General features: G+C 38.9%; 1 protein-coding gene across 2 annotated transcripts in view; it reads left to right on the top strand.

Moving 5' to 3' along the window:
• The first annotated feature begins 3120 nt into the window (after positions 1 to 3120).
• Positions 3121 to 25988, top strand: part of LOC131529878 (NACHT, LRR and PYD domains-containing protein 12-like) — an 81462-nt gene continuing 58594 nt past the window's right edge. Inside the window, exons 1-4 of one of the 2 annotated variants that reach the window (XM_058759844.1) lie at positions 3121 to 3263; positions 6869 to 7005; positions 7103 to 7228; positions 21201 to 23156. In XM_058759844.1, coding sequence (XP_058615827.1) covers positions 6890 to 7005; positions 7103 to 7228; positions 21201 to 23156 — 2198 coding nt within the window. In that variant the 5' untranslated portion in view covers positions 3121 to 3263; positions 6869 to 6889. Of the gene's footprint in view, positions 3264 to 6868; positions 7006 to 7102; positions 7229 to 21197; positions 23157 to 25988 lie in introns of both variants that reach the window. The other variant, XM_058759843.1, reaches the window with a different exon arrangement.

The raw sequence follows: 25988 nt of genomic DNA, 5'->3' as shown, positions 1-25988 counted from the left end.
AACATTACATAATACAAGAGCTATTTTCTTCACATCAAAACTACATCTAAGAAAAAAATATATATACCACCAAGTTGATTAAATAAATTGTTGGGGAAAATATTGAGGAACTATTTTTAATAAAAAAAAATTCAACCAGTTTATTTTAAAAGTGTTATTCAAAGTGGTAAAATGCACAGCATTCAAAGCACCTTGATCACATGTGGACCTGATTATATATGGACCTGATCACATATGGACCTGATTATATATGGACCTGATTATATATGGACCTGATCACATATGGACCTGATCACATATGGACCTGATTATATATGGACCTGATCACATATGGACCTGATTATATATGGACCTGATTATATATGGACCTGATCATATGGACCTGATTATATATGGACCTGATTATATATGGACCTGATCACATATGGACCTGTTTATATATGGACCTGATCACATATGGACCTGATCACATATGGACCTGATTATATATGGACCTGATTATATATGGACCTGATCACACATGGACCTGATTATATATGGACCTGATCACACATGGACCTGATTATATATGGACCTGATCACACATGGACCTGATCACACATGGACCTGATTATATATGGACCTGATCACACATGGACCTGATTATATATGGACCTGATCACACATGGACCTGATTATATATGGACCTGATTATATATGGACCTGATCACACATGGACCTGATTACACATGGACCTGATCACACATGGACCTGATTATATATGGACCTGATCACACATGGACCTGATCATATATGGACCTGATCACACATGGACCTGATCACACATGGACCTGATCACACATGGACCTGATCATATGGATTGCATATATTTTTCTTGAAATAATGAGGTTTGTTTTTCCAAATGTAGCCCTCTCGCTCTCTGCGTGCTTGCTGGCCTCTAGCACCACTTCTGCTACTCTGCGCTGTGTTGTGTGTGTTTGTGGGTGGTGGTAGAGAGGAGACGCGGACACAGAGGGGTTCGGGATCGTGGCTTGACCGTTTATTCCACAGCACGGCATCTATAGTGTTGATAACATGAACTCACTTATGTTTTAATCTAGTAAAGTACATTTCAATGCACATTCAATTCAATAACAACCTCTCACTGCTTAGATTATCATGCATAGCTTTGCATCAGCCACCTCGTATTAATCACACTCCAAAGAGAGAACAAAAAAAAACATTTTAACTCTCCATATTACTCTGCATTTAGGTCTTTAGCAGTTTAGAACACAAAATATCTCAATAGACAGAACTTTAGAACGATAACAACAAAGATACTTTAAATTGAAATTTCCACGACTATTTCCACGTCTTACCTATAGTGTTGATAACATGAACTGAAGAAAAGATGGCGCACTACACGCCTATCAACACTACGGTACATCACGAGGCTCAAACAGCGCTAAAAACACTTGAATCTACCTTAACACAACAGTATCATAGCGACATCTTGTGGACAACACAATACACTGCCTTACACAAACAAAATCAAATAACTTGTCAAACTCTTTAGTAAATGTCTTGGGATCAAATAGTGTTTGGGAGGAATATGCAGGTCTTGACAAACCTTCAGATGTAGACAATAATACATGATCCTAAACAGACAAATCTCTCTGTGACCAAGAATCAAACTTTATTTTTGTCCCGTTGAGAATCAGATTAAAATCAAGAGAAGCACGATAAGAGTTTTACTCCAAGATACATTACTAGCTCTTTAACAGGGAATCCATCAGTTTCTTTAAAGTAAAGTGGAAATATCTCACATTTGCTCATATTAAGCTTGAGACCAGATTCCTCAGAGAAATTATTTATGGTAATAATTGCTTTGCTGACCTCTGCAGCATTTAAAAATAAAAGACAGTTGTGTCTTCAGCCAGCTGACTAATTTTTAATTCATTCTCAAAAATGTTGATACCTTGAAAAAAATTACATAGCGAGAAAAAAGAAAGAAAAAAGAGAAGGAGAGATCAGGAAACCTTGTGTAAAGCCCCAGAAAGAAGAAATCTCCCAGAAGCCCCTGAATCATGTTCACAGAGCTGTCTGGGGTTATAATCACATTTCTAAACAAATCTTTACATTTAACGGTCTTATTTATTCATTAATGGAAATATGGAATCCTTTTTTAGAAAACATAGATAATAACACCTTTGTTAATGATGAATTTGGTAACATTTGTAACAAAAGAGCTCAGTATTACAGAAATTATTGAAATATATTAAGAGACTCAAGGTGTAACGGGGCTGACGAAACGTGAGACGTGCGGATCCATGTGCAAGTTTTATTTAGGCAGAGATGTGGTCGTACAGGCAGGATCGAGCAATGGCAAACAGGTATGGCAGAGACAAGACAAAGAGTAATCCTAGGGCAAGCAAAGGTCAACGATCGGCAAACAGTATCCAGTGGGCAAGGCAGAGAGATAATCCAGGGAACACGGGCTAGAATCAACACGTGGCAGAGAAGGTCCAGGGTTTAAATAAGGTGTGTGATCAGTGTGTGCGTGGGATCAGGTGTGCGTGTGATTAGTGCCTGCAGCTGTGTGCTCAATTAGTGCAATGGATGATGGGAAATTGAGTCCAGTGTGCTGTGTGCTGTGAAAGTCCATGTGGTGAGCGAGTGACCTCTGGTGGTGAATGGACGGAAGTGCAGACCAGAATCGTGACACAAGGACAAGAAATCTCCTGATAATGATGGTCTTACCAATGATTTTTTTTAAACTTTCAGAGATGTCCTTTCCTCTTTTATTTTAGTTATGTTTAATGAATCTATAAAGAACCTGCTTCTCTTAGACAGAGAAATAACTTTATTAAACACTGATGCCAAATAGTTTCTCTTATTTTGTCCAGCAGGTAACATTAGTGTTGGATTCTCAGTCTGGTTTCATGAAAGAGAGACATATATATTTTATCGATTATAGGCACCTTCTCAATGATGACAACCTAATACTATTGATTTCGAAACAGTTATGACGTAATGAAGCCTCGTTTACTGAAATCACGTGACTTTGTCAGTTTGATTCGCGCGCTCTGAACCACTGTTTCGAAACAAATGATTCACAAAAGTTTCGAATCTTCACGAAGCAGTGCTGCGCCCGTCTCTATCCTGCGCATGCGCACTTTCACTCTGCGCTTCTCCGTCCTGTGTGTCAAACCGAAAGTAAACTCAGAAAGGAAAAGCGCCGTTAAATCCAAAACAAAGAGACGAGTTTTGAAGCCTTAAAAACGGTCAGAAACAGCACACTACAGTAAATTCATTCATCGTCTTCTGATAATATTGTTTGTGTTGTTTAGTCGCGTCGCGGTCAAACTCTAACTTCAAAAGTTATCCGCCATTTTGTGGAGTTTTGACGCATGTAGAAATCAAGAAATTCTAACCTCTCACTGAAGTAAAACAACTGAAAGTGTGTGTGTGTGTGAATTTTTGAATGAAAGATCAAAAACATAAACAATGCAAATTTATTTTCACAGCTGCCTTTGCTCAAATTTACCAATGGTGCCAATATTAGTGGAGGGCACTGTACATTTTCTGAAGAAAATGTGAAAAAATGTGAAAAAAGTACTTGCCCTGGGAAAACTCGGCACTAGGCACTAATAGTAACTCTAATCATTTTAGCATCATGTAAACAACATGCTAACAACATGTTAATTGTGTTAGCATTATGCTAACAACATGTTAACACAAGAACATGTTAAAACAAAATTAGCATTATTAACATTTTGCTAGAATGATGTTAACATGTTTTAAACAAGTTGTTAATGTGATTAGCATGATACTAGCAACATACTAACATGATTAACATGTTAGCATGATTAGCATGATGCTAAAAAGCTGTATTTAACAAGAAGGTAACATGAGTAGCATGATAGTAGCAACAGTATACCCCCATTTCCCCATGATATATGTTATATGTACTTACAAAGTCATTTGCCCACCGGCAACTTGCCGCTTGGACTTATGACTAAGTATACAAAAAACTATAGATCTCTTGTAAGAATTGTTTTGTTTGGATGATTCTAGAGACCTTCATGATTATGTAGATGTATATAAGTCAACAAAAAATACTTATTAGTAACATGAAAATGACCTTTCCTTGGGAGGGTTTGCCTTTGCCATGCTTCCTGAAAATAGGAGCAGGAAGTTGACAGCCTCATGTGACAGGAAGGAAGTGAATACCTTTGTTCCCCCTTGAAATCCTTTTTTTGGTTGTTAGCTTGCATGTCATTGAGACATCAAACATGGAAAACATCTAGAAAATTAATTACAAATGGAAAATGACAACTGTAAACTGCGGCAACTATAGTTGCTGGTGGGCTAGGTCTAAAATGATCTTTATTTGTACGGTTTCTGAGAGATCTGCCAAATCTTTCCTTTGTTTTGTAAAGTTTGTCCGTGGAAAGTGAAGCACTTGTGTCTGATGTTTTGGTTTTGAAAGGAACATGCAGGAGTCAGAAAATAAAGTGCGGGACTTAATTGATGTTGAAAGAGTTATTAATCCTCTGGTGTTGTTCAGTCATTTTAGACCAAAAAAAAAAAAAAAAATGTTTGGAAATTAAAAAAAAAAAAAATTGCTACTGGTACAAACTCTGTGACTTTTATGGCAGTCGCTATGTGACTTACACCATGGTATTACAGATTATTATATTTTTTTTGTCCACAAGGTGGAACAAATCTGCCTCGATTCAATGGATTTTAAATACCTTTGGTCTATTTTTAACTTACTGCATTAATTGATAAATATATATAAAATTATATCTATCTATCTATACATATACTGTATATAATTATAGTCCATAATTTAGATATGAATATTAATATTATATATATATATATATATATATATATATATATTAATGAATACACTCAAAATGCTAATATTTATAAATAAATACATTTAAATATAAACTAAATATTTTATAATATAAAATATATATTTGAAATGAAGTACAGTGTAGGCCTGTTCATTTCACACAAGAATCAAATGATTAGACGTTCATGGCCTCTGGTCAGTTTTAATCATGAACAACACAAGTGTGACTCCCAAATGAACAACAGATCTATCAGAAGGTTACGAGCGATAATCAACGGGAAGGATCTTCCTGGCTCTGACCGATGCATCTGAAGCACACACAAAGACACGTCTTTCAGACAGCGCTCGAGCCCAATATACAGACACATTCATACAGTTACTGTATTTGAAAATATCTGTCTTGGCGAGTGTTCATGTAAACATAATCTGTTACGCCTTCAGTGAATGTTTGGGGAACTTGAGGAAAAACATCAGATGTGTAACATTATATTAGATCCGTGCAGTACAGCGGATCTTAATATATAGGCCGTCTGACGCATTGATATTAATCTAACAATAAAAGACAAGAGGAAATCACTCGCGGATCTTGACTGAACTGCTGTATTTGTAATGAATACACTAAAGACTATACAGAGAGTTTTACATCTGATTATTTGTTTATATTACTTGAATGATTCTGTTCAGATGTAAAATGAAAAATATAAAGCGCTGTTAATTTAATTTGTTTCTTTCTTATATTTGTTCCAATATTTGCATGTTTGTTCTTATTTTTAATAACACAGATTAAATAACAAAACATAGCTATATTGTGATTATTAATATAGTAATTATTAAGAAAAGAATTACAGGAAAAGATGCATCGTGATGCATTGAGAATCGTTTTATAGTCGAATCATTACCCTCTGAATCATAATCGAAGTGAAGATTCACGTCTAGTCTCAATAACGTCTTCTGTGATTGGTCAAAACACCCCGCGCAGTGCATTGTGGTATCATGAAGGAAAACGTTGAATATGTTTTTCCTATAGATCCGTGTGTGCTGAATGTGGTTGTATTACCAGAGATTTTAAGGTTGTTTGGTGATTTTGTTTTTGAACCTTCAGAAAACTTCTAACTAGGCCTAGATTTCTCTCTAAATTGTCATTACTGACTCTATCAACTTCAAACAGGTGTAGCTCAGTCATTTTTTTGTACAAATCCAACAAATCATACGTCACTCTGAAGTTTTTGTAACGGAGAATGTGAAAATAACACAAACAGTTTAAGAAAATTAGCTGATTGTGACTCATTCTGCCAGCACGCGTCAGAAATGTATTTCTGCTATAAAACCCTATAAACCCTTATTAAAGTGTCTGGTTTGTGATATTTAAATGATGAGGCCAAGATAACTTAAACTTTTAGAAGGAGAAAACATCAATTAAAGACTTGCAGTAATATGGTTGCATAAGCGTGCATTATTTAACTTTTTCAATATTAAATATTGAAGCAGCTCTCGTCCAGTTTCTCTTTCGCTCTCTTCAGTTACACTGTGATGATCCTGATATATGAATCACTGCCTTATTTGTGTTATTAATTGCTTTACTGATGTTTTTGTTTGGTGGAAACATTAACTATCGCAGATTTGAGAAATATAATGTGCTGCATGTGTGAGATCTGAGGGGTTTTCAGCAGCGCTTCAACAATGAAAATACTCCTCATCAGATGTCACGATCAGTTAGTTGATGTGTGTCAGTGACGTCACGTTACACACATCACGCTCTGAACAGACTGATGCTTTTCTCCTGCTGCTGAAGTCAGATATGTTCAGTAAGACACAAGAGCATCAGTGAGCTCAGATACTGACGATGCTCATGAGGATCTTCTTCACTACAGTCAGTAAACCAGCACTTTATGATTCAGAAGAAAAGGATCCTGCTGCAGCTCCACATTCTCTTCAGTCTCATCGTGTGTGTAGCGTTAAGATTTACTGCAATAATCATCACAATATTATGTGTCATTTGTGCTCTTATGTCTCCATATGCAGGTGTGCAGTCAGTTTGTCATCATGGAGAACAGAGAGAGAACTTCATCTCCTGATCACAGCTGTGTGTCTCTGAAGAGTGACGCATCCATGCCGCCTCCTCCTGACCTCAGTGATGATCCAGTGACCTCTGACCCCAGGTGAGATATAATCCAGTGTTAGGCACAACAGACTGACTTGTAATAAATGAAACAGCCGACAGAACTAAAGGAAGAGTTATGTCTGTGTGTTTATCAGGATCTCCAGGAGGAGGAAGAAGAAGAGCTCTTCATCTCCTGATCACAGCTGTGTGTCTCTGAAGAGTGATGCATCCATGGGTCCTCCTCCTGACCTCAGTGATGATCCAGTGACCTCTGACCCCAGGTGAGATATAATCCAGTGTTAAGGTCAATTCATGCTGCACTGATAAACACTGACCAGCGTGAACAATCACCGGATCACAGTTCATCATTTCTCAGACGCTCCACGAGTCGACAAGTGCTGCTTCAACATGTTCAATCAGAGAAACACACACAGCAACAGCAGCAGATTCAGACACACACTGATCCACAAACCAGAACAAGAGTGTGTTTCCACTGTTAGTGACCCACACACTGTAGAGCTGTGTTCGGAGCATCGATACGACGATACAGAGATTTGATTCTGTCTCTGTATGGATATCGCAGCACGTGTGCAGCAGTGGACCGCGCTTAATTTGAACACAAGAACACAGTTTAAAACAGAGTAGAAAAGTGCAAGGTTTCTAAAAAATAATGAATAGAGTATAATATATAGGCAACAACAAGGTTTAATCTGGCCGCAGAGGAACACAGCTGGGTTGCCTGATATAACGAGACGTCCCTGAAACAGAGCTTCACACTTGAGCAATACAGAAATATCTGCTAAGTGTGTTACTTATCTTTGTCAACCTGGCAACCATGTGTGCACTCGCTCTCTCTTCACTGAGGATAAACACGCTTGCTTTCTGAAAACACCGGCTAGCTTGCAGTTTAGCGATCTCCACTTAGATACTCTATTCTCAGAAAAGTGTAATTCATCAAGTGTTCATTTACGAGAGAGCTGTGGCTTTAATTGCTTTAGAAACAATGATGTTACCAGCTCCTTGTTGAGAGAGTAACGTAGCTCTTGATCGATTAAGCTATTTTACTGATAAGCGGAGCAGCGCTGAGAAGTTTGTGTTGCTGAATGTCTCTGTGTATGTAACGTGATCTGTGTGAGTGACTGAGCGTGAGATACAGTGAAAGATAGTTACAACTCTTCTCATTTTTATTTTTAATTTTTAACCTTAGAGAGTGTGTTAATTTGTGCAATGATAACCTACCAGCAATGTAAAGATGATTTTTTAATATAGTAGAATGAATACATTACAATATAAATTTATTAGAAAGAGTACATTATTATTTATGGCTTAAAAACAAGATGCTGACAGTCAGAATATTGTAGCTGGTGGAGAGAGCTCGATCTCCATTAAACTCCAGAGACGTCAGTGAAGGAGAACACATGCAGCTCAAACACGTGACGCACAGCAGCAATAACTCTGAAATATACATTCTGATCAAATATTTATACATCATAAATTCATGAGAATACTTCATCAGAAATTAAATGTAGGTGTAGAGTGTGTGATGGTGTTTTTATTTGAGCAGTAACAGTAACTGTTGAATATAGTTCAAATGAGTGAATGTGTGTGTAAGAAAAAGTGAAGAGGACGTCGAAGATCTTGATGAAGAATAATCTTTTATTACAGCGTAGCAGTGACAAAGTACAAATAGCACTTCGGATTCAGCGGAGTCGGAATGAATCCCCAATATCCTAAGCTCAAACATTTTATACTGTATTACGTTCCTCTTCCCGCTCAACATGTAAATGAAGTTTCGTTTTAAATGTAAATTGCGGATAACAATGAAAGTGATAGCCTTCCGTTCCCACATCTTTGGTAGACTTTCAGGTGGGAACAACCAAATGTTAGGATGACAAGATTAAAAAGAATCCCTATCATTGTTTCATGTACCCTTTTGGTCAGCAGATGGTTCTTGATGGCCCACTGCCGTTCCCACGCTATAAGTGATGAATTATCACTCCGGAGATACTATTTACATATCTTTTAAATGGAAAGAACTATCGCTATGATAATTAGGCTCTTTGTAGGGAAAGGAGTATAGTTTAATACACAATTTGGAGTGAAAGCTAGGTCGAGGCAGACAATAATTTCTTACAGTCCCCTCTTTGATGCTCTTGGCCCAAAAGAAGCATCACATCCACTCCCTTACACAGATTACACCTCCCTTCCTGGGTAGGTGCCCAGTGGCGGTGAAGCCCTGCCTTAGGTTGCTCCCCTCTGGCCAAAGGAAAATCTTACCCGTCATTGGGTCGACACCTCATGCACACTGGTTACAACTCCGTTTCATTTGAGCGAAAATTATCACATTTATTTATTTATTTTTTATTTTATGTTTGTTTAAATTTGAAAAAGGTTTCTAGGGTTTGGAAGTGGTAATCAAGAACCATCACAACCAACGGGAACGCCCAACATTGATCATTGAATTATCTGCAATTTGACGTTTCACCATGGAACACATAAAGCATAGCATAATGCATTGACACATAATTAGGAAGATACAAACACAAACAGCAATTTTAAAAGTTACATCCCAAATCAAACCAGAGTATGCAATAACTAAATCTCCATCATGCATTTGTTTAGTTAAAACTTTATCCTTTTCACCAAGACCGTGTTGAGCTTTAACAATATGGCTATCTTTCCTTTGCATTAAAGACATTAGCATATCATCCAGTTTTGGTAACTCAAAATCAAATTCCGGGATCTCTTCTACAAAGCCCAATTGTTCCTCCGGCTTTACTGACATTGCCTGTTGGGTGGTGTTTACATATGGAAAATGATAATTTCCTATAGACCAGGTTGACTCAGGGGTTATACAAAATGAAGTATCATTAATTGGACATATAGTCTGGCTATTATCGACTAAGATGGAGAAGTGACTTAAAGTCGTGGTAACACATATTTTCTTGTCTGAAACAATGACCCTAGTGAAATTATTGTGAAGATGAGTCAGGTTGATTTCACATGATTCATAGTTTGTCTGGGGTGCTCCACATAATGGTTGTTTTTGCAAAGCATCACACTCGCAGATAAAACCAAATGGAGTTTTGTCACAGCATTCAGCATCTATTCCCCGCCATTCTCCTGATGGCATCTGAGTGACAAATCTGGGCAGGTCCTTCCTTTCCTTCAACACATTCTCTTGTAATACACCCAGATTTTCCACACTTAGAATCTTTTCAAACACCTGTTCCTTTTGAAAAACTGGTACTGACACAGTCAACAGCATAGCATACATCTGTCTCATAAAACAACCGAATCTATCAAAACTATTCCCGGCAGAACAGGCCCAAGAAGTGTCCTTAGGTTTATTGATCACAGTCTCATTCCACCACCTCAAAATCTGAATGGGCGGGATTCTGTTGGTGGATTTTGATGGTTGTCCCCCATGACGAGAGAAAGGTAAGTGTATACCTTCCATTAAAGGACCGTAGTCCAGAGGGCTGTAAAATCCAGCAGGAATAGGGTGTGAAGAAATTTTACCTTACCAGCCAACACTTCCTCCAAAATACGGGTTATTTCCTGATGTTTAATGGAGGCGAATTGTGCACAGTATACTTGTTTCTGCATAGTGTTGAAAGCTTTTTTTGTTTGTTGAGCTATAATGGAGAGGGCAGATGCAATCGTGTGGACATCCTGTACAGTTTCTCTTTCTTCACTCAATCCCTCTTGCAAATATGCATCTGTTTGCAGAACCTGTTGCCCAACAAGAGCTTTAAGTTTAAGTTCATTCTGTTTAAGTTCCTTAGCACTGATCCAGTTGGATATGCCTAAACCCGTTCCGGTGGCTCCAAGCATGCTGTCAACAAATCCTAACAGCTTCCGTCCGGAAGAGATTCTCTCTGGGCGATCCCTTGAGTGTTCTCCTGACAGATGATCTGTGGGTGAACTGGTAGCAACTGATCCATGGTATCTCAGGAACGCTGTTGTCAAAAGGTCCTTGTACATCTCTGTCACACTCTCCCCTCGGCATCGCTCATCCAGATCTGGAGACCATGCTGTCAGATTTACTAGAACCGGAACGTGAATCCATTGGATGTTGTTGATCAGCACCCCTTGATATGGTTTCGTCATCACGCCAGAAGGGAGTGCTGGTTGTAGTTCTGGGCACTCTTGCATCATCGCCATCACTGGCAGGGCCACTGTCAGGATCCATCGCCACATCTTTGTATCTCTTGGTTAAGAATTTCTGAAAAACACATGCAAACAGACGGAATTACCCCCTTTTTTTTTCTTTTCCATAACACGGCAAACAATATATTGATAAACAAAATGAAAACACATACACACACATTTTGTTTATTCACTATTATTTTCACATTGCTCTGTAGGATTGCCTTCAGGATGTTTGTAGGATTTCATTTGATCGATGTGGAACCATTTCTTCACCTGTTTTCTGTTTTTAGACTTATAACAGATCTTGTAAACTGTATCTCCACATTTATCAATCACTGTGTATGGTCCCACCCAGTCAGCGGTCCATGGACCCTCATGGTGGTAGTTCTTTACCATGACCTCATCACCAAGCTCGAATTTATGATCATGCACATCCTGATCGTAATACATCTTATTGTATTTTTGACTGAGTCCAATTTGTTGAGCCGCTTGGTAATAAATGGCTGGTAAAGAGCTACATAGATCTTTGAGATATGTTTCAGTCGTCCATCCTTCAATCATAGGCTTAGGGACTTCAAAAAGAAGGTGTTCAGGTAATCTCATTTTCCTTCCTGTCATTAATTCATGGGGGCTGTAACCTGTGCTTTTGTGAACAATTCCCCTAACTGACAGTAATATACTTGGAAGGTTTTGAGCCCAATTGGAACCATTCTCTAGCACCATTTTTTTCAAAGCTATTTTCAATGTTCTGTTAAATCTTTCTACCCCTCCTGAAGATTGTGGGTGTTGTGCTATGTGAAGCCGATGCTTTATTCCCAGCATTTTTGCAAGGTCTGTATGTACCTTTCCTGTGAAATGGGTACCTCTATCACTTTCCAAACTCAGAGGAAGACCAAATCTACAGAAAATTTGTTCCCAAAGTACTCGTGCTGTGGCAGAAGCTGTATCAGATTTGATTGGAAATGCCTCAGTCCATTTGCTGAATGTGTCAACAACCACTAATATATACCTGTATCCACCTCTTGCTGCGGTAAAGGACCAATATAATCAATCTGAAGGTTTGTCCAGGGGCCTTCAGCAAGACACGAGGTCTTAAGGAGCCCTTCTTTTAACCCCTGATGGATTCATTTGAGCACATGTTAAACAATTTGTACAGTAGTCTTTCACATCCTTATCCATACTTGGCCACCAGAACATATTGACTATTCTGTCTTTCACCTTGGTTACACCTAAGTGTCCTCCCTGATTGTGGATATGATACAAAATATCATTCCGCAATTTAGTAGGTGGAACCCATACTGCAGTTTCCCCATTTCTGTACAGTAATATGTTATCATGTACAATTAGCTGCGCATCATGTTGGGCAAATGGACCATCAGCAATCTTTTGTTCAATTTTCTTCAGTCTGATTGCTTCTGTTATTAGGGGGTCACTCTGATGAGCATTTTTCAGGTCTACTGGTTCTCTAATGTTGATGGCAGCAATTGATTCTTGTTCTGTGCTACCTGAAAATGTTACTCCATCCACAGCAGCTTTTTTTGCTAACTCATCCACAATTAAATTTCCATCGCCATGCTTGTTCTGTCCCTTTCTTCTGGTGTGCTTTGACTTTCAATAAAGCAATCTTATGGATGTTATTCTTTGCAGCTGACCACAAAGCCTGAATTGGACCACAATGAATCAAAGGTTGACCATCTGCACTAGTAAAACCCCTTTTCTGCCAAATCTGAAGATATTCTGTAAGATAATTAACAACAAAGGCAGAATCTGAATAGATATTCAAATCGGAATCTGAAATTATCTCTAGTGTTTGTTGTACGGCTGTCACCTCTGCTTTCTGAGCTGAAAAATGGGGTGGACATTTATACAGAAAATTTCCTCTGTCAGAATGGATGGCGAATCCTGTATAATATTGCCCATCTTGCCAATATCTAGAACCATCAACATACACATCCACAGCTCCTTCAATTGCTTTTACCTCAAATACACTTTCAGGGGGGCGGGTGTGTTCATCTTCACAAGTGTGTGGTGTACCTTCATATAGAAGTGTTCGGGGAAGCATCGAGTTGGGCTTGTATACAGTTTTTAAATTTTTAGACCCTAAGTCTAACGTCCACCTGCCTAGTCTGGCGCTGGACACTCCCTTCACCTTTCCGTTTAACAGAAGCTGCAAAGATGTGTGTGGAGTATGCAATGTTACTTCATTGAAACCATAAATGTATTCAAAATGTGACATTTCCCAGTAGACAGACAGGAGGTGTCTTGTACAGGAGTCAAAAGCTTTTTCAACTGGGGAAAGTACTCGAGAAGCATAAGCAATAGGACGCAGATTTCCTTGAACTTCTTGAAGGAGGACAGCTGAAAGAGCTTCCTCTGTTGTAGCTGTCTGCAAAATAAATGGCTGTGTTCTGTCTGGATTGCGCAAGGCTGGAGCTTCAATCAGTGCCACTTTTAATTTTTCAAAGGCTGTCTGATGATCGGGACCCCAATCTAAAGAATCGTTTTTCTTCTTTTTTCCTGAAAGAAGAGTGTTCAGAGGTTTTGCAATATCTGCGAAGCCTTCAATAAAGTCTCTACAAAATCCCACTATGCCTAAAAATGACCTCAAAGCCGTTACTGATACTGGAACTGGGAGTCTCTGAATACTTTCCACCTTGTGTGGATCAGGTGTACGCCCTCCTTTACTTATCTTGATACCTAGATAAGTGACCTCCGACTTGAGCAACTGAGCTTTTTTTGGATTCAATTTTAGTCCAGCCTCTTTCAGTAACTGAAGCAATTCTGCCAGTAAAGTGAGATGTCCTTCCTTAGTAGCTGTCTGTAACAACAAATCATCCACATACTGAATCAGACATTCAGGCTTAGAAAACTGTTCCAGTATTTTAGCTAAACACTGGTGGAACAGTGTAGGTGAATTCATAAAACCTTGTGGAAGGACATTCCATGTGTACTGTGTGTTTTTGAACTTAAAAGCAAATTTATACTGACATTCTGGATGTAATGGAATTGACCAGAACCCATTGGACACATCAAGGGCTGAGTAATAGCTAGTTTCTGGTAAAAGAGATGCTAACACATCGGGGGTGGAAGCCACTACAGGTGCACACGTTTGTGTACATTTGTTAAGTTCCCTGTAGTCTATGCATAATCTCCAAGAATCATCTGGTTTGCGAACAGGCCAAATTGGGGCTAATGATGGAGAAAAGCATGGCCTAATGACACCCTGTTCTAATAGAGAATCCACAGTACGCTGTATATATGGATTTGATTCCTCTGGATAATTATACTGTCTGAGAGAGGGTGGGTCATGCCCCTGAATCTTCACTTCCATCACACTAGTATCAACTCGGCCACAATCATGTTTCGATATAGCAAAAACACCTCTGTTTTTACTCAAGATTTCTGATAGTTCAGAATCGTCCACTGATAACAAAGCATCTAAATCATAATCCTCCGACTTCTTGATTGCATGTACAGCATGTACATCCGAAATCTCTACAACTTTGTCTCCAGTCTGAGGATTACGCCAGATACAATTGTTTCCATAATCAATAACATAACCACGCTTGGCCATAATGTCTGAACCTAGGATACTGCGACCATCACTAGTTCTGCTGAGCCAGGCTTTTTCTTTAAACTCATCATTGCCAATCTGAAATGACATGTTATCTGTTTGTGATGCTAGAGAAATTGTGCCATCAAAACCCTCTAACGTTATTGTATTTTTACTTCTGTGAGGGATTATCTGAATGAAGAATTGTTAAGGAAGCACCAGAATCCACTAACCAATTATTGCATCGGCCTCAACAGCAATATTTACGATTGGTCTACCATGATTGTCTCGTGACAGTGGTGCAACTTGTTTTATGGAGGCCTTAGATCCCTATGCCGAAAAAGACTTGTCGTGAGAGCTCTGCTTCTCCATATGAGAACGTAGTTCCTCATTATCCTTACTCAGTCTATCTACTTTGGCCTGTAGTTGATGTAGATCAATTTTTGGACCTGTTTTCTTAAGGGAAAATTTACATCCCCTAGAAATATGCCCCTCTTTGCCACATGAATAGCATACTGGGAGATTATCAGGGTTATAAGGAGGTGGTCTCTCCTCTCTTTCTCCACTGACACGGTCTTCTCTTTTCCAAGAGACCTTACGACCACTACTCTGATATGGCTTTTTAGCACTTATTACAGACACAGGATGTGTTTTCTTTGTATTAGCATTATTATTGTAAAACTGTGTCATTTTAGCAATAATGTCAGTATATTCAGATTGAGGTGTCACAAGCATTGTCACAGCAGAATGGGTGAGTGGGTCACATTTGCTAATCAAGGCAGACTTGAAACGGACATCATTCTGAGTAATATCAGGATTGCCACTGAACGTTTTAAACGTCTCCAGTAGTCTTTCTGAAAATGTAGCTGGATGCTCCCTTTTCCTCATTTGAATTTCATATATTTTATCCCAGTTAACTGACATCACACCTAAGACTTCAAGCAATGCCTGTTTCCTCTCTGACTTATTTGCAGTTCTGTCCTTTACTTTCTGAGTTAAGGCTCCAGACACAGTGTCAGGCAAGCACATTCTTAACAAAACACATGCATCGCCATCTGTAAATTTGTAAACCTCAGCATATTCTTCCAATTTTTTTAGAAAATCTAATGGATCTCGTTTGGCAGGATCAAATTTTCCAATGTTGTTGATCACAGCTTCTAGTTCATTCGGATTAAATCCTCTGACCATGGTAGAGGTCATTGGTTCTTCTCCTTCTTCACTAGTACGCATAGTTGTAGTAGCATGAACTGGTGCCATAGGAAATCTAGCTGTGCAGTCAGAATACTGAGAACTGAATGATTCAGAATCTCTTTCCCAATTCTCATCTTCCTGCAAATCTAGCATCTCTGGAATTGGGTTACACAGCGTGACCCCTAATGGTGTCTTACTGCTGTGTTTCTTAGTTGTGCCATTCTTCATCATAAACTGACATGCAACCTTTGCTTCCTCCAAGTCATTAGACAATGTTTCTACAGAGGATCTAAGCATGTTACTGTTAGTTCTAAGAAGTGTGATCTCATTCTGCATCCTAATCTTTTCTTCTTTCCATATTGTTTCACTTGCATGGTAATTTTTGGTAGAGATTACACCGAAACTGAGTCGCTCATTTTCGTCCTCTAACTCATCTACTTTCCTCCTAGTTATTTTGTACGATGCAAGAACTGCTTGAAGCGCATTGGCAATTTTTCCTTTTTTGTTCCTAGGCATTTTTGGATAGTTTTCAAATTTAGAGATGGCCCATTCGTATGGTTTGTCAACAATTTTCTCTATTCCATCAAACATTCCCTGAGTGCCGTGTTTAGCTATGTATTTAACAATAATTTCTTCCATTTTCAAAATCTTATTGAACTGCGTATAGTAATTCAAAACTCGGAAAAAAAACTTTATTTTCACTTCTTCGCAAACAGCCGGGCCTTACTCTTCACTTCACTAACCTGATAAAAATGCAACACTGTCACAGTACATCGGACAAAACCACACTTCTTCGGGTTTTATGTTATATTTCTAAAACAGTTTACTTAGCCACAGTACGTCGGGCAAATTGACACTGCTTTTGGGCTTTAAACTTCACAGAGTCACGGTGCGTCGGACTCACTACACTATAACACACAACAGTTATGAAATAATTCTGTGACCACAATGCGTCGGGTTGATTCAGTTACTTTAGAATTTCATCAGAATTATCACAACTTTACAGTCGGTTTCAATTACGTTAGAAACTTACAACTTTAGACACAACAGATCTAATACAACTCTGCCACCACACTGCATCGGGTTGATTCAATTACTTTAGAATCTTAACAGAATTATAAGAGACCAACAACAAGTTTCAGTTACTTTAGAAACTTTGACTTAAGCACTTTGCTTCAGTTACTTTAGAAACAACAATTCCGATACAACTCTGCCACCACAGTGCGTCGGGGGTGATTCAGTTCCGTTTGAATCTTAAACAGAATTTGTACAGAATAGGCTTAAGAACTCCTCCTACTAATACTGACTAAACCAAATTCTCTTCTGTCCTTGACATTTTCTTTTCTAGATTTTTTTTTAAACGAGGGGGTTCCCTGACAAAACCAGCAAAAAGAAAGAAAACCGCTTTTCTTACCTTTCCCCGCTTTTTGGAAGACCCTCACTGGGTGGCTCGCCAATGTAAGAAAAAGTGAAGAGGATGTCGAAGATCTTGATGAAGAATAATCTTTTATTACAGCGTAGCAGTGACAAAGTACAAATAGCACTTCGGATTCAGCGGAGTCGGAATGAATCCCCAATATCCTAAGCTCAAACATTTTATACTGTATTACGTTCCTCTTCCCGCTCAACATGTAAATGAAGTTTCGTTTTAAATGTAAATTGCGGATAACAATGAAAGTGATAGCCTTCCGTTCCCACATCTTTGGTAGACTTTCAGGTGGGAACAACCAAATGTTAGGATGACAAGATTAAAAAGAATCCCTATCATTGTTTCATGTACCCTTTTGGTCAGCAGATGGTTCTTGATGGCCCACTGCCGTTCCCACGCTATAAGTGATGAATTATCACTCCGGAGATACTATTTACATATCTTTTAAATGGAAAGAACTATCGCTATGATAATTAGGCTCTTTGTAGGGAAAGGAGTATAGTTTAATACACAATTTGGAGTGAAAGCTAGGTCGAGGCAGACAATAATTTCTTACATGTGTCTCTCAAACCTTGTACAAGTTAACATTTTTTTCTTTTATTTTTGTTTATCATTTTTAATTTAGGCATTTATCTTCTGCTTTTAATGGTAAGCAATCAGTTAATTTTTGTTTAGAATGTAAAGCTTATATTTTTACCTTTTTTGCACATAATGAGGAATAACATGTTGTAAAATAATGATTAAAATGTATTACTTTTTAATTTAAAATATATCAATTTCAATAATGAGTCACTTTAAACTTTTTCATCAGATGAATGGAAGGAATAATGATCAGATGAATGAGTTCTGAACTGATGGTTAGCAGCAGCTGTAATTGTGAGTCCGTCTGTTAGAGCTGCGTATCACCAGCAAAGTCACGATACGATACGCATCACAATAAATGACGGCACTGATTTTCACCTCAGCAGAACTGAGTAAAACAGCTGTTTATTAAACACGGCATACTTTAGGGCCGTTGCTAACAATTGGCAGAGCAGCAGTTGAGCTCTGCATCATGAAGAGCCTCCATAACTGTACCACAGTACAATATAATGGCATGTTTCATGTTTACATTGAGCTCTCTCCACCAGCTACAATATTCTGACTGTGTTTTCACAACGCGTTGTGACTTCCGTAAAAATGTGTCACCACCCCGAGCACCGCCCACCGTCCCATCATCCTCCAGCCACAATTAATCACCACAATGTATACAATTACAAATGATTATAAATCGTCAGTTTGTTGTTTTACACACATGCACACAGACATTATTTCATACACAACATAATGGTGAGATGCAAGACATCTTCAGACGCTCATAACAACAAAAGACTATACTTTATTGAACCTTTTCTGATAAGAAGTGTGCGCTGCAAACGCGAGCATTTTTGACGATCGTTTCTGTCCAGTCCGCTCGGTTTATCTCGTTTAACCACAGATGTCGTGGGTTTTTTGTCTGGCAGAGGCAGCAGGTATACGATCAAATTTCTAATTGGAGCCTGTACTACATCGATTCTGGCACCCAACATCACAACAAGATGATATTTAAGTTCCTTATTTAGCCGAATCTGCACTGGTTTGAATGGGCCGCCTGCTTTGTTTTGCCTCCAGCTAGCGCTGTGACGTAATTGTGACATCGGCCCTACATGACCCTAGTTACCTGTGGTTGGCCTAGCCATGCGTCACTCAGAAAACAACTGGCCAATCAGAAGAGAAGCTCATGAATATTAATTAGACAGGCCAAAATCCACCTGTTCTCGGCAGAGCTCATGAAAGAGGAGCTGTAAAAATATATTGAGATGTTTTTTGGTACTTATACTGCAAATATATATTCTTAAGGACATCAAAACCTAAAATAAAACTCCAAAGGTGTACAATATGTGACCTTTAACGGTTATGTTAACGTGTGCAAACTGTATGTGTATGCGTCTGAGAGAGAGAGAGCGGGAGAGATAGAGAGAGAGTATGTGCCTTCCGTACATAATAAAACGCAATTTTGTGGCAAAAACATGGACATGATCTGTCATTTTTATCAATAGCTCAAATCATTTGGTGAAGTGATACAGACATGTAATGCGGTCAAGGGCTGCCTGATTGCACACCTTAAGAGTACGATTATCAGATTCAAGCATTCAATGCTTACAATACATATTACTTAAATGATAAACTGAAATTATACTGAAAATACAAGACTGGCATCTCTATCGATTTAGATTTTAATTTATGCATCCTTTATTGTTAGATACAGTGAGGAAAATAAGTATCTGAACACCCTGCTATTTTGCAAGTTCTCCCACTTAGAAATCATGGAGGGGTCTGAAATTGTCATCGTAGGTGCATGTCCACTGTGAGAGACATAATCTAAAAAAAAAAATCCAGAAATCACAATGTATGATTTTTTAACTATTTATTTGTATGATACAGCTGCAAATAAGTATTTGAACACCTGTCTATCAGCTAGAATTCTGACCCTCAAAGACCTGTTAGTCTGCCTTTAAAATGTCCACCTCCACTCCATTTATTATCCTAAATTAGATGCACCTGTTTGAGGTCGTTAGCTGCATAAAGACACCTGTCCACCCCATACAATCAGTAAGAATCCAACTACTAACATGGCCAAGACCAAAGAGCTGTCCAAAGACACTAGAGACAAAATTGTACACCTCCACAAGGCTGGAAAGGGCTACGGGGAAATTGCCAAGCAGCTTGGTGAAAAAAGGTCCACTGTTGGAGCAATCATTAGAAAATGGAAGAAGCTAAACATGACTGTCAATCTCCCTCGGACTGGGGCTCCATGCAAGATCTCACCTCGTGGGGTCTCAATGATCCTAAGAAAGGTGAGAAATCAGCCCAGAACTACACGGGAGGAGCTGGTCAATGACCTGAAAAGAGCTGGGACCACCGTTTCCAAGGTTACTGTTGGTAATACACTAAGACGTCATGGTTTGAAATCATGCATGGCATGGAAGGTTCCCCTGCTTAAACCAGCACATGTCCAGGCCCGACTTAAGTTTGCCAATGACCATTTGGATGATCCAGAGGAGCCATGGGAGAAAGTCATGTGGTCAGATGAGACCAAAATAGAACTTTTTGGTCATAATTCCACTAAACGTGTTTGGAGGAAGAAGAATGATGAGTACCATCCCAAGAACACCATCCCTACTGTGAAGCATGGGGGTGGTAGCATCATGCTTTGGGGGTGTTTTTCTGCACATGGGACAGGGCGACTGCACTGTATTAAGGAGAGGATGACCGGGGCCATGTATTGCCAGATTTTGGGGAACAACCTCCTTCCCTCAGTTAGAGCATTGAAGATGGGTCGAGGCTGGGTCTTCCAACATGACAATGACCAAGCACACAGCCAGGATAACCAAGGAGTGGCTCTGTAAGAAGCATATCAAGGTTCTGGCGTGGCCTAGCCAGTCTCCAGACCTAAACCCAATAGAGAATCTTTGGAGGGAGCTCAAACTCCGTGTTTCTCAGCGACAGGCCAGAAACCTGACTGATCTAGAGAAGATCTGTGTGGAGGAGTGGGCCAAAATCCCTCCTGCAGTGTGTGCAAACCTGCTGAAAAACTACAGGAAACGTTTGACCTCTGTAATTGCAAACAAAGGCTACTGTACCAAATATTAACATTGATTTTCTCAGGTGTTCAAATACTTATTTGCAGCTGTATCATACAAATAAATAGTTAAAAAAATCATACATTGTGATTTCTGGATTTTTTTTTTTAGATTATGTCTCTCACAGTGGACATGCACCTACGATGACAATTTCAGACCCCTCCATGATTTCTAAGTGGGAGAACTTGCAAAATAGCAGGGTGTTCAAATACTTATTTTCCTCACTGTATGTGTAATCAGTTGTTCTTGTGATATTTCAGCAGAGCAGATGGAGAGCGAAGCATCTCTGGAGGAGCCTCTGTCTTCTGTCTGAACAACACGAGCGTTACAGCGTCTCTGAATAAACATGGTCAACCAGTGAATGATGAACTACAGAGAGTCAAAGACCAGCTCAAAACCAGCATGAAGAACAAGTATGAGAGATTATTTGAGGGACTGAACCTCCAGGAGAATGAAAGCCTCCTGAACAGCATCTACACACAGCTCTACATCATAGAGGGAGAGAGTGAAGGAGTGAATGAAGAACATGAGGTTTTACAGATGGAGAAAACAGCCAGAACACAACACTCACAAGACACTCCAATCTACTGCAATGACATCTTTAAAGCCTCAGCTGAACCAGGATGTGAGGAGAAAGACCAGATCAAGACTGTTCTTACTAAAGGCATCGCTGGAATCGGAAAAACCGTCTCTGTGCAGAAGTTCATTCTGGACTGGGCCGAGGGAAAAGCCAATCAGGATGTAGATTTCATGTTTGTGCTTCCATTTCGAGAGCTGAACTTGATCCGAGATCATCAGTACAGTCTTCACAGACTTCTGCTGGACTTTCATCCTGAACTTCAAGATCTGGACTCAAAGATTTATGAGGAGTGTAAAGTTGTGTTCATCTTTGATGGTCTGGATGAAAGCAGAATCACACTGATGTTTTCAGACGCTCAGAAAGTTTGTGATGTGACTGAGACTTCATCAGTGGGTGTGTTGATGTCAAAGCTCATGAAAGGAGAGCTGCTTCCCTCTGCTCTCATCTGGATCACCTCCAGACCAGCAGCAGCCAATCAGATCCCCTCCAAATACATCAACCGTCTGACAGAAATTCAGGGATTCACTGAGCCTCAGAAGGAGGAATATTTCAGGAAGAGAATCAGTGACCAGCATCAAGCCAGCAGAATCATCTCACACATCAGAAGAGCAAGAAGCCTCCACATCATGTGCCACATCCCCGTCTTCTGCTGGATCTCATCCACTGTGCTTCAGAAGCTCCTGGAAGAAGATCTGAGTGCAGAAATCCCTCAAACTCTGACTGAAATGTACATCCACTTCCTGCTGATTCAGATCAACACGAGGAACCAGAAGTATGAAGAGAGAGATCCAGAAAAACTCCTGCAGTCCAACAGAGAAGTGATTGTGAAACTTGCTGAAGTGGCTTTCAAACAGCTGATGAAGGGCAATGTGATGTTCTATGAGGAGGACCTGATTGAGAGCGGGATAGACCTCACTGACGCCTCTGTGTATTCTGGGATTTGCACTGAGATCTTTAAGCAGGAATCTGTGATTCATCAGAGGAAAGTCTACAGCTTCATTCATCTGAGCGTTCAGGAGTTTCTCGCTGCTTTCTATCTGCTTTACTGCTATTTAACAAAGAAAAATAAGCCACTGCGTACATTCAGATTATACAGATCTAATGGCTCTCTGTATGATCTACTAAGATTTAAAGTCTCTCTTTGTAATATACTAAGATCAGCAGTAGATAAAGCACTCAAGAGTGAGAATGGACGTCTGGATCTGTTCCTGCGGTTCCTGCTGGGCGTCTCACTGGAGTCCAGTCAGAGACTTTTACAGGATCTACTGACACACACAGAGAACAGCTCAGAGAGCATCAGAGAAACCACACTGTACATTAAAGAGAAGATCAAAGGTGATGATGATTATGATGATGATTATGATGATGATGATAGTTATCCTCTCTCAGCTGGTCAATCCATCAATCTGTTCCTCTGTCTGCTGGAAGTGAAAGATCAGACTCTGTCCACAGAGATTCAGGAGTTTGTGAAATCAGACAAACACTCAGAGAAACTCTCTCCTGCTCACTGCTCAACAATCACCTACATGCTTCAGATGTCAGACGAGCCGCTGGAGGAGCTGAACACCATGAAATACAACACATCAGATGAGGGGAGAAGAAGACTGATACCAGCTGTGATCAACTGCAGAAAAGCTCTGTGAGTGTTTCATCATTAACTAAACTATCATATTTAATAATGAACCTGACACCTTTATAATAAATGTTCCTAAATGAGAGATTTTCTCCTAAATAACAGGCCAGAATCTTAAAGGAGTCACGACAGGTGTTTTTAATACAGTAGATAGTGGAGTAAAATGTCTGTTATCACCGCGGTAAACACAACCCAGTCACATGAGAAACTCGTTCATTAAATCAGCAGCAGGTGGAGCAAAGGGACGGTCGACACCATTGATCAGTGAAGCTGCAATTCAGACATTTTCACTGTGAATGAAGATAAAATAATGACACATTACTGGTAATATCAGTAGCACTAATAATATAGCATTATAACCTTTAATCTTCAGTAATTATTGATCATAAATGCTTATGTTCCAGCTGTTTGACTGCTGTTACAGTGAACTATTACAGTGAAGGCAGTGCTTGAAGTGTGTTTACTCTTTACTGTACAGCACTCGCCAGTATTTCACATTATTATACATTTAAAGAGGTTTGCATTATGCCATAAAATAAATAAAATGAGAGAAAAGGTGGATTACTGTGAATGGAAATATTATGAGTGATATAGGTCTAGTTTTTTTATTTTATTTTTTTTACTTTGAACATATTTACTCTGTCAGCTTTGTGATCAAATTAATTTGTACATGACACATACATTAATTATTCAACACAACACAACCTAAGTTTTGTCATTTAATGATCTATGTGTTATATATTCATTTATTCCGTGGTCTGTCTGAATACTGGATTCTGATTGGCTGGCAGGTATGCAGTATAACTGTTTAATGTACAGGTAGATCCAAGTCAGTTTAATCTCCGTTCTGTGTGGAATGTCTATTTTGAATAATTTTGTTCGAATAGCGTGCAGTGCAGTTTACAAGTAAAGTTTTTATCGCCAAATTGAAATTTCCAGTGGAGTTAAAACCAGACCAAGATAATTATATTGTAAATCATGTTGAAGTGTGGTGTTGTTTAAAGTAAATATATGTTTATGTTCTAGATGTCTGTTTTTTTTTCTGAAATATCATAATCTTGGTTTTTTGGATGTTGACTTCTAGGTTCCAGTCGTGGCAGTATTTAGTTAAAATGTGAAGGTTGTTCTGGAGACCTTCTGGTGTTTTAGATAGAATTAGCAAGTCATCAGCATACAGTAAATATTTGACTTCTGTGTGGAATAATTGTAGTCCTGGACTGTCTGATTGGTCGAGTAGATCTGCCAGTTCATTGATATATATGTTAAATAAAGTCGTCTCACTCCTCGCTGTTGAGAAAAATAGTCTGTCCTTTGCTGTCCAATTTTTACTGCACATTTATTTTGGTTATACATTTTTTTAATTAAGTCATATATTTTACCTCCTATGCCACTTTGAAGGATTTTATAAAACAATCCATTATGCCAAATGGAGTCAAAAGCCTTCTTAAAATCTATGAAGCATGCAAATATTTTTCCCTCTTTCTTTTGGTGTACATGTTCATTTATTAATGTGTAGCGTGTGAATATGGTCAGTCGTTCGATGTTTAGGGAGGAAGCCAATTTGAGATCTGCTGATGACATTGTGCTGCTTTAAGAAAGATGAAATCCGAGAGTTGATTATAGAGCAAAACACTTTTGCCAAATTACTGGTTACACACATCCCTCTGTAGTTATTAGGATCTGTTTTGTCTCCTCTTTTATAGATAGGAGAGATGAGTCCTGTGTTCCAGATCTCAGGAAAAACACCTGAACTCAAAGTCAAATTAAAAAGTTTGAGTAGTGCGCTCTGAAGCTCAGGAGAGCTGTTTTTAAGCATCTCATGTTTTATGTTGTCAGGGCCACAGGATTTCTTACATTTGAGGGATTTCAGTTTTCCACTAAGTTCTTGTTGGGTTATTGGATAATCGAGTGGATTTTGCTTGTTTTTGACACATGATTCAAGAGCAGTCAATTTTTCAAGGACTTTTAACTGGTTGGGATTATTCAGAGGGTCAGTTTGATGTGTATAGAGCTTCTCAAAATAATCTTTCCAAATCTGACCATCTTGTATGGCTAGTTCTTGTGGCTTTGTATTGTTTAGACTGTTCCAAGTGCTCCAGAACTGACCCTGATCAGTTGTGTTTTCCATCTGCTGAAGTGTGTTGTTATAATAATCCAATTTCTTCTGTCTCAGTGTGTTTTTGTATTGTTTCAGAAGTTCTGAGTGCTTTAAGCGTAATTCTGAGTTGACTGGATCTTTGTGTTTTTGATTGATTTGAAATTAATCGTAGCTCTTGTCTTATTGTTTTACAGTCATGGTCAAACCACTTTTCAGAAGGTTTTTGTTTAGCTCCGTTTTTGTATTTATATGTGGTAGTTATATTTAAATTAGCCTTTTTTGCTATATTTTCAAAAATGTCATTAATATGTTTAATTGCTAAATTTATTATTATTATCATATGCTGAATTGTTAAACAGTGTTATGGAATTGACTATTTCATTAGACTTCAATACTTTAATATATGTTTCAGCAGCATTACGAGTCCATCTATATGGTGTTTTGATCTTATGTAGATGAATTGGCTTTTTATGAATTTCTCTTGATTTGATGTTTTCACCTTTAATACAGAGATTGATCTGGCTGTGATCAGACAGGGGTGACTGAGCTTTGACAGTAAGTGCACTGAAATGGGAGGGGCTTATATTTGATATGGCATAATCATAGACTGTAAAAAAAATGGACGTAGTGTCCGTGACGTCACCCGTAGGTTTCTGTAAAGCGTTTTTGAAGCCTAAAGTGGGCGGAGCCGACCGCCGCCATCTTGGAAGCGCGTCACTCCCGGATAATCGAGAATGGGC

This window comes from Onychostoma macrolepis, chromosome 22 (genome assembly GCF_012432095.1).
Source record: "Onychostoma macrolepis isolate SWU-2019 chromosome 22, ASM1243209v1, whole genome shotgun sequence".
Taxonomy (NCBI): domain Eukaryota; kingdom Metazoa; phylum Chordata; class Actinopteri; order Cypriniformes; family Cyprinidae; genus Onychostoma; species Onychostoma macrolepis.
Note: the sequence above shows the minus strand (reverse complement) of the source record. Positions and strands in the feature narration are given on the sequence as shown.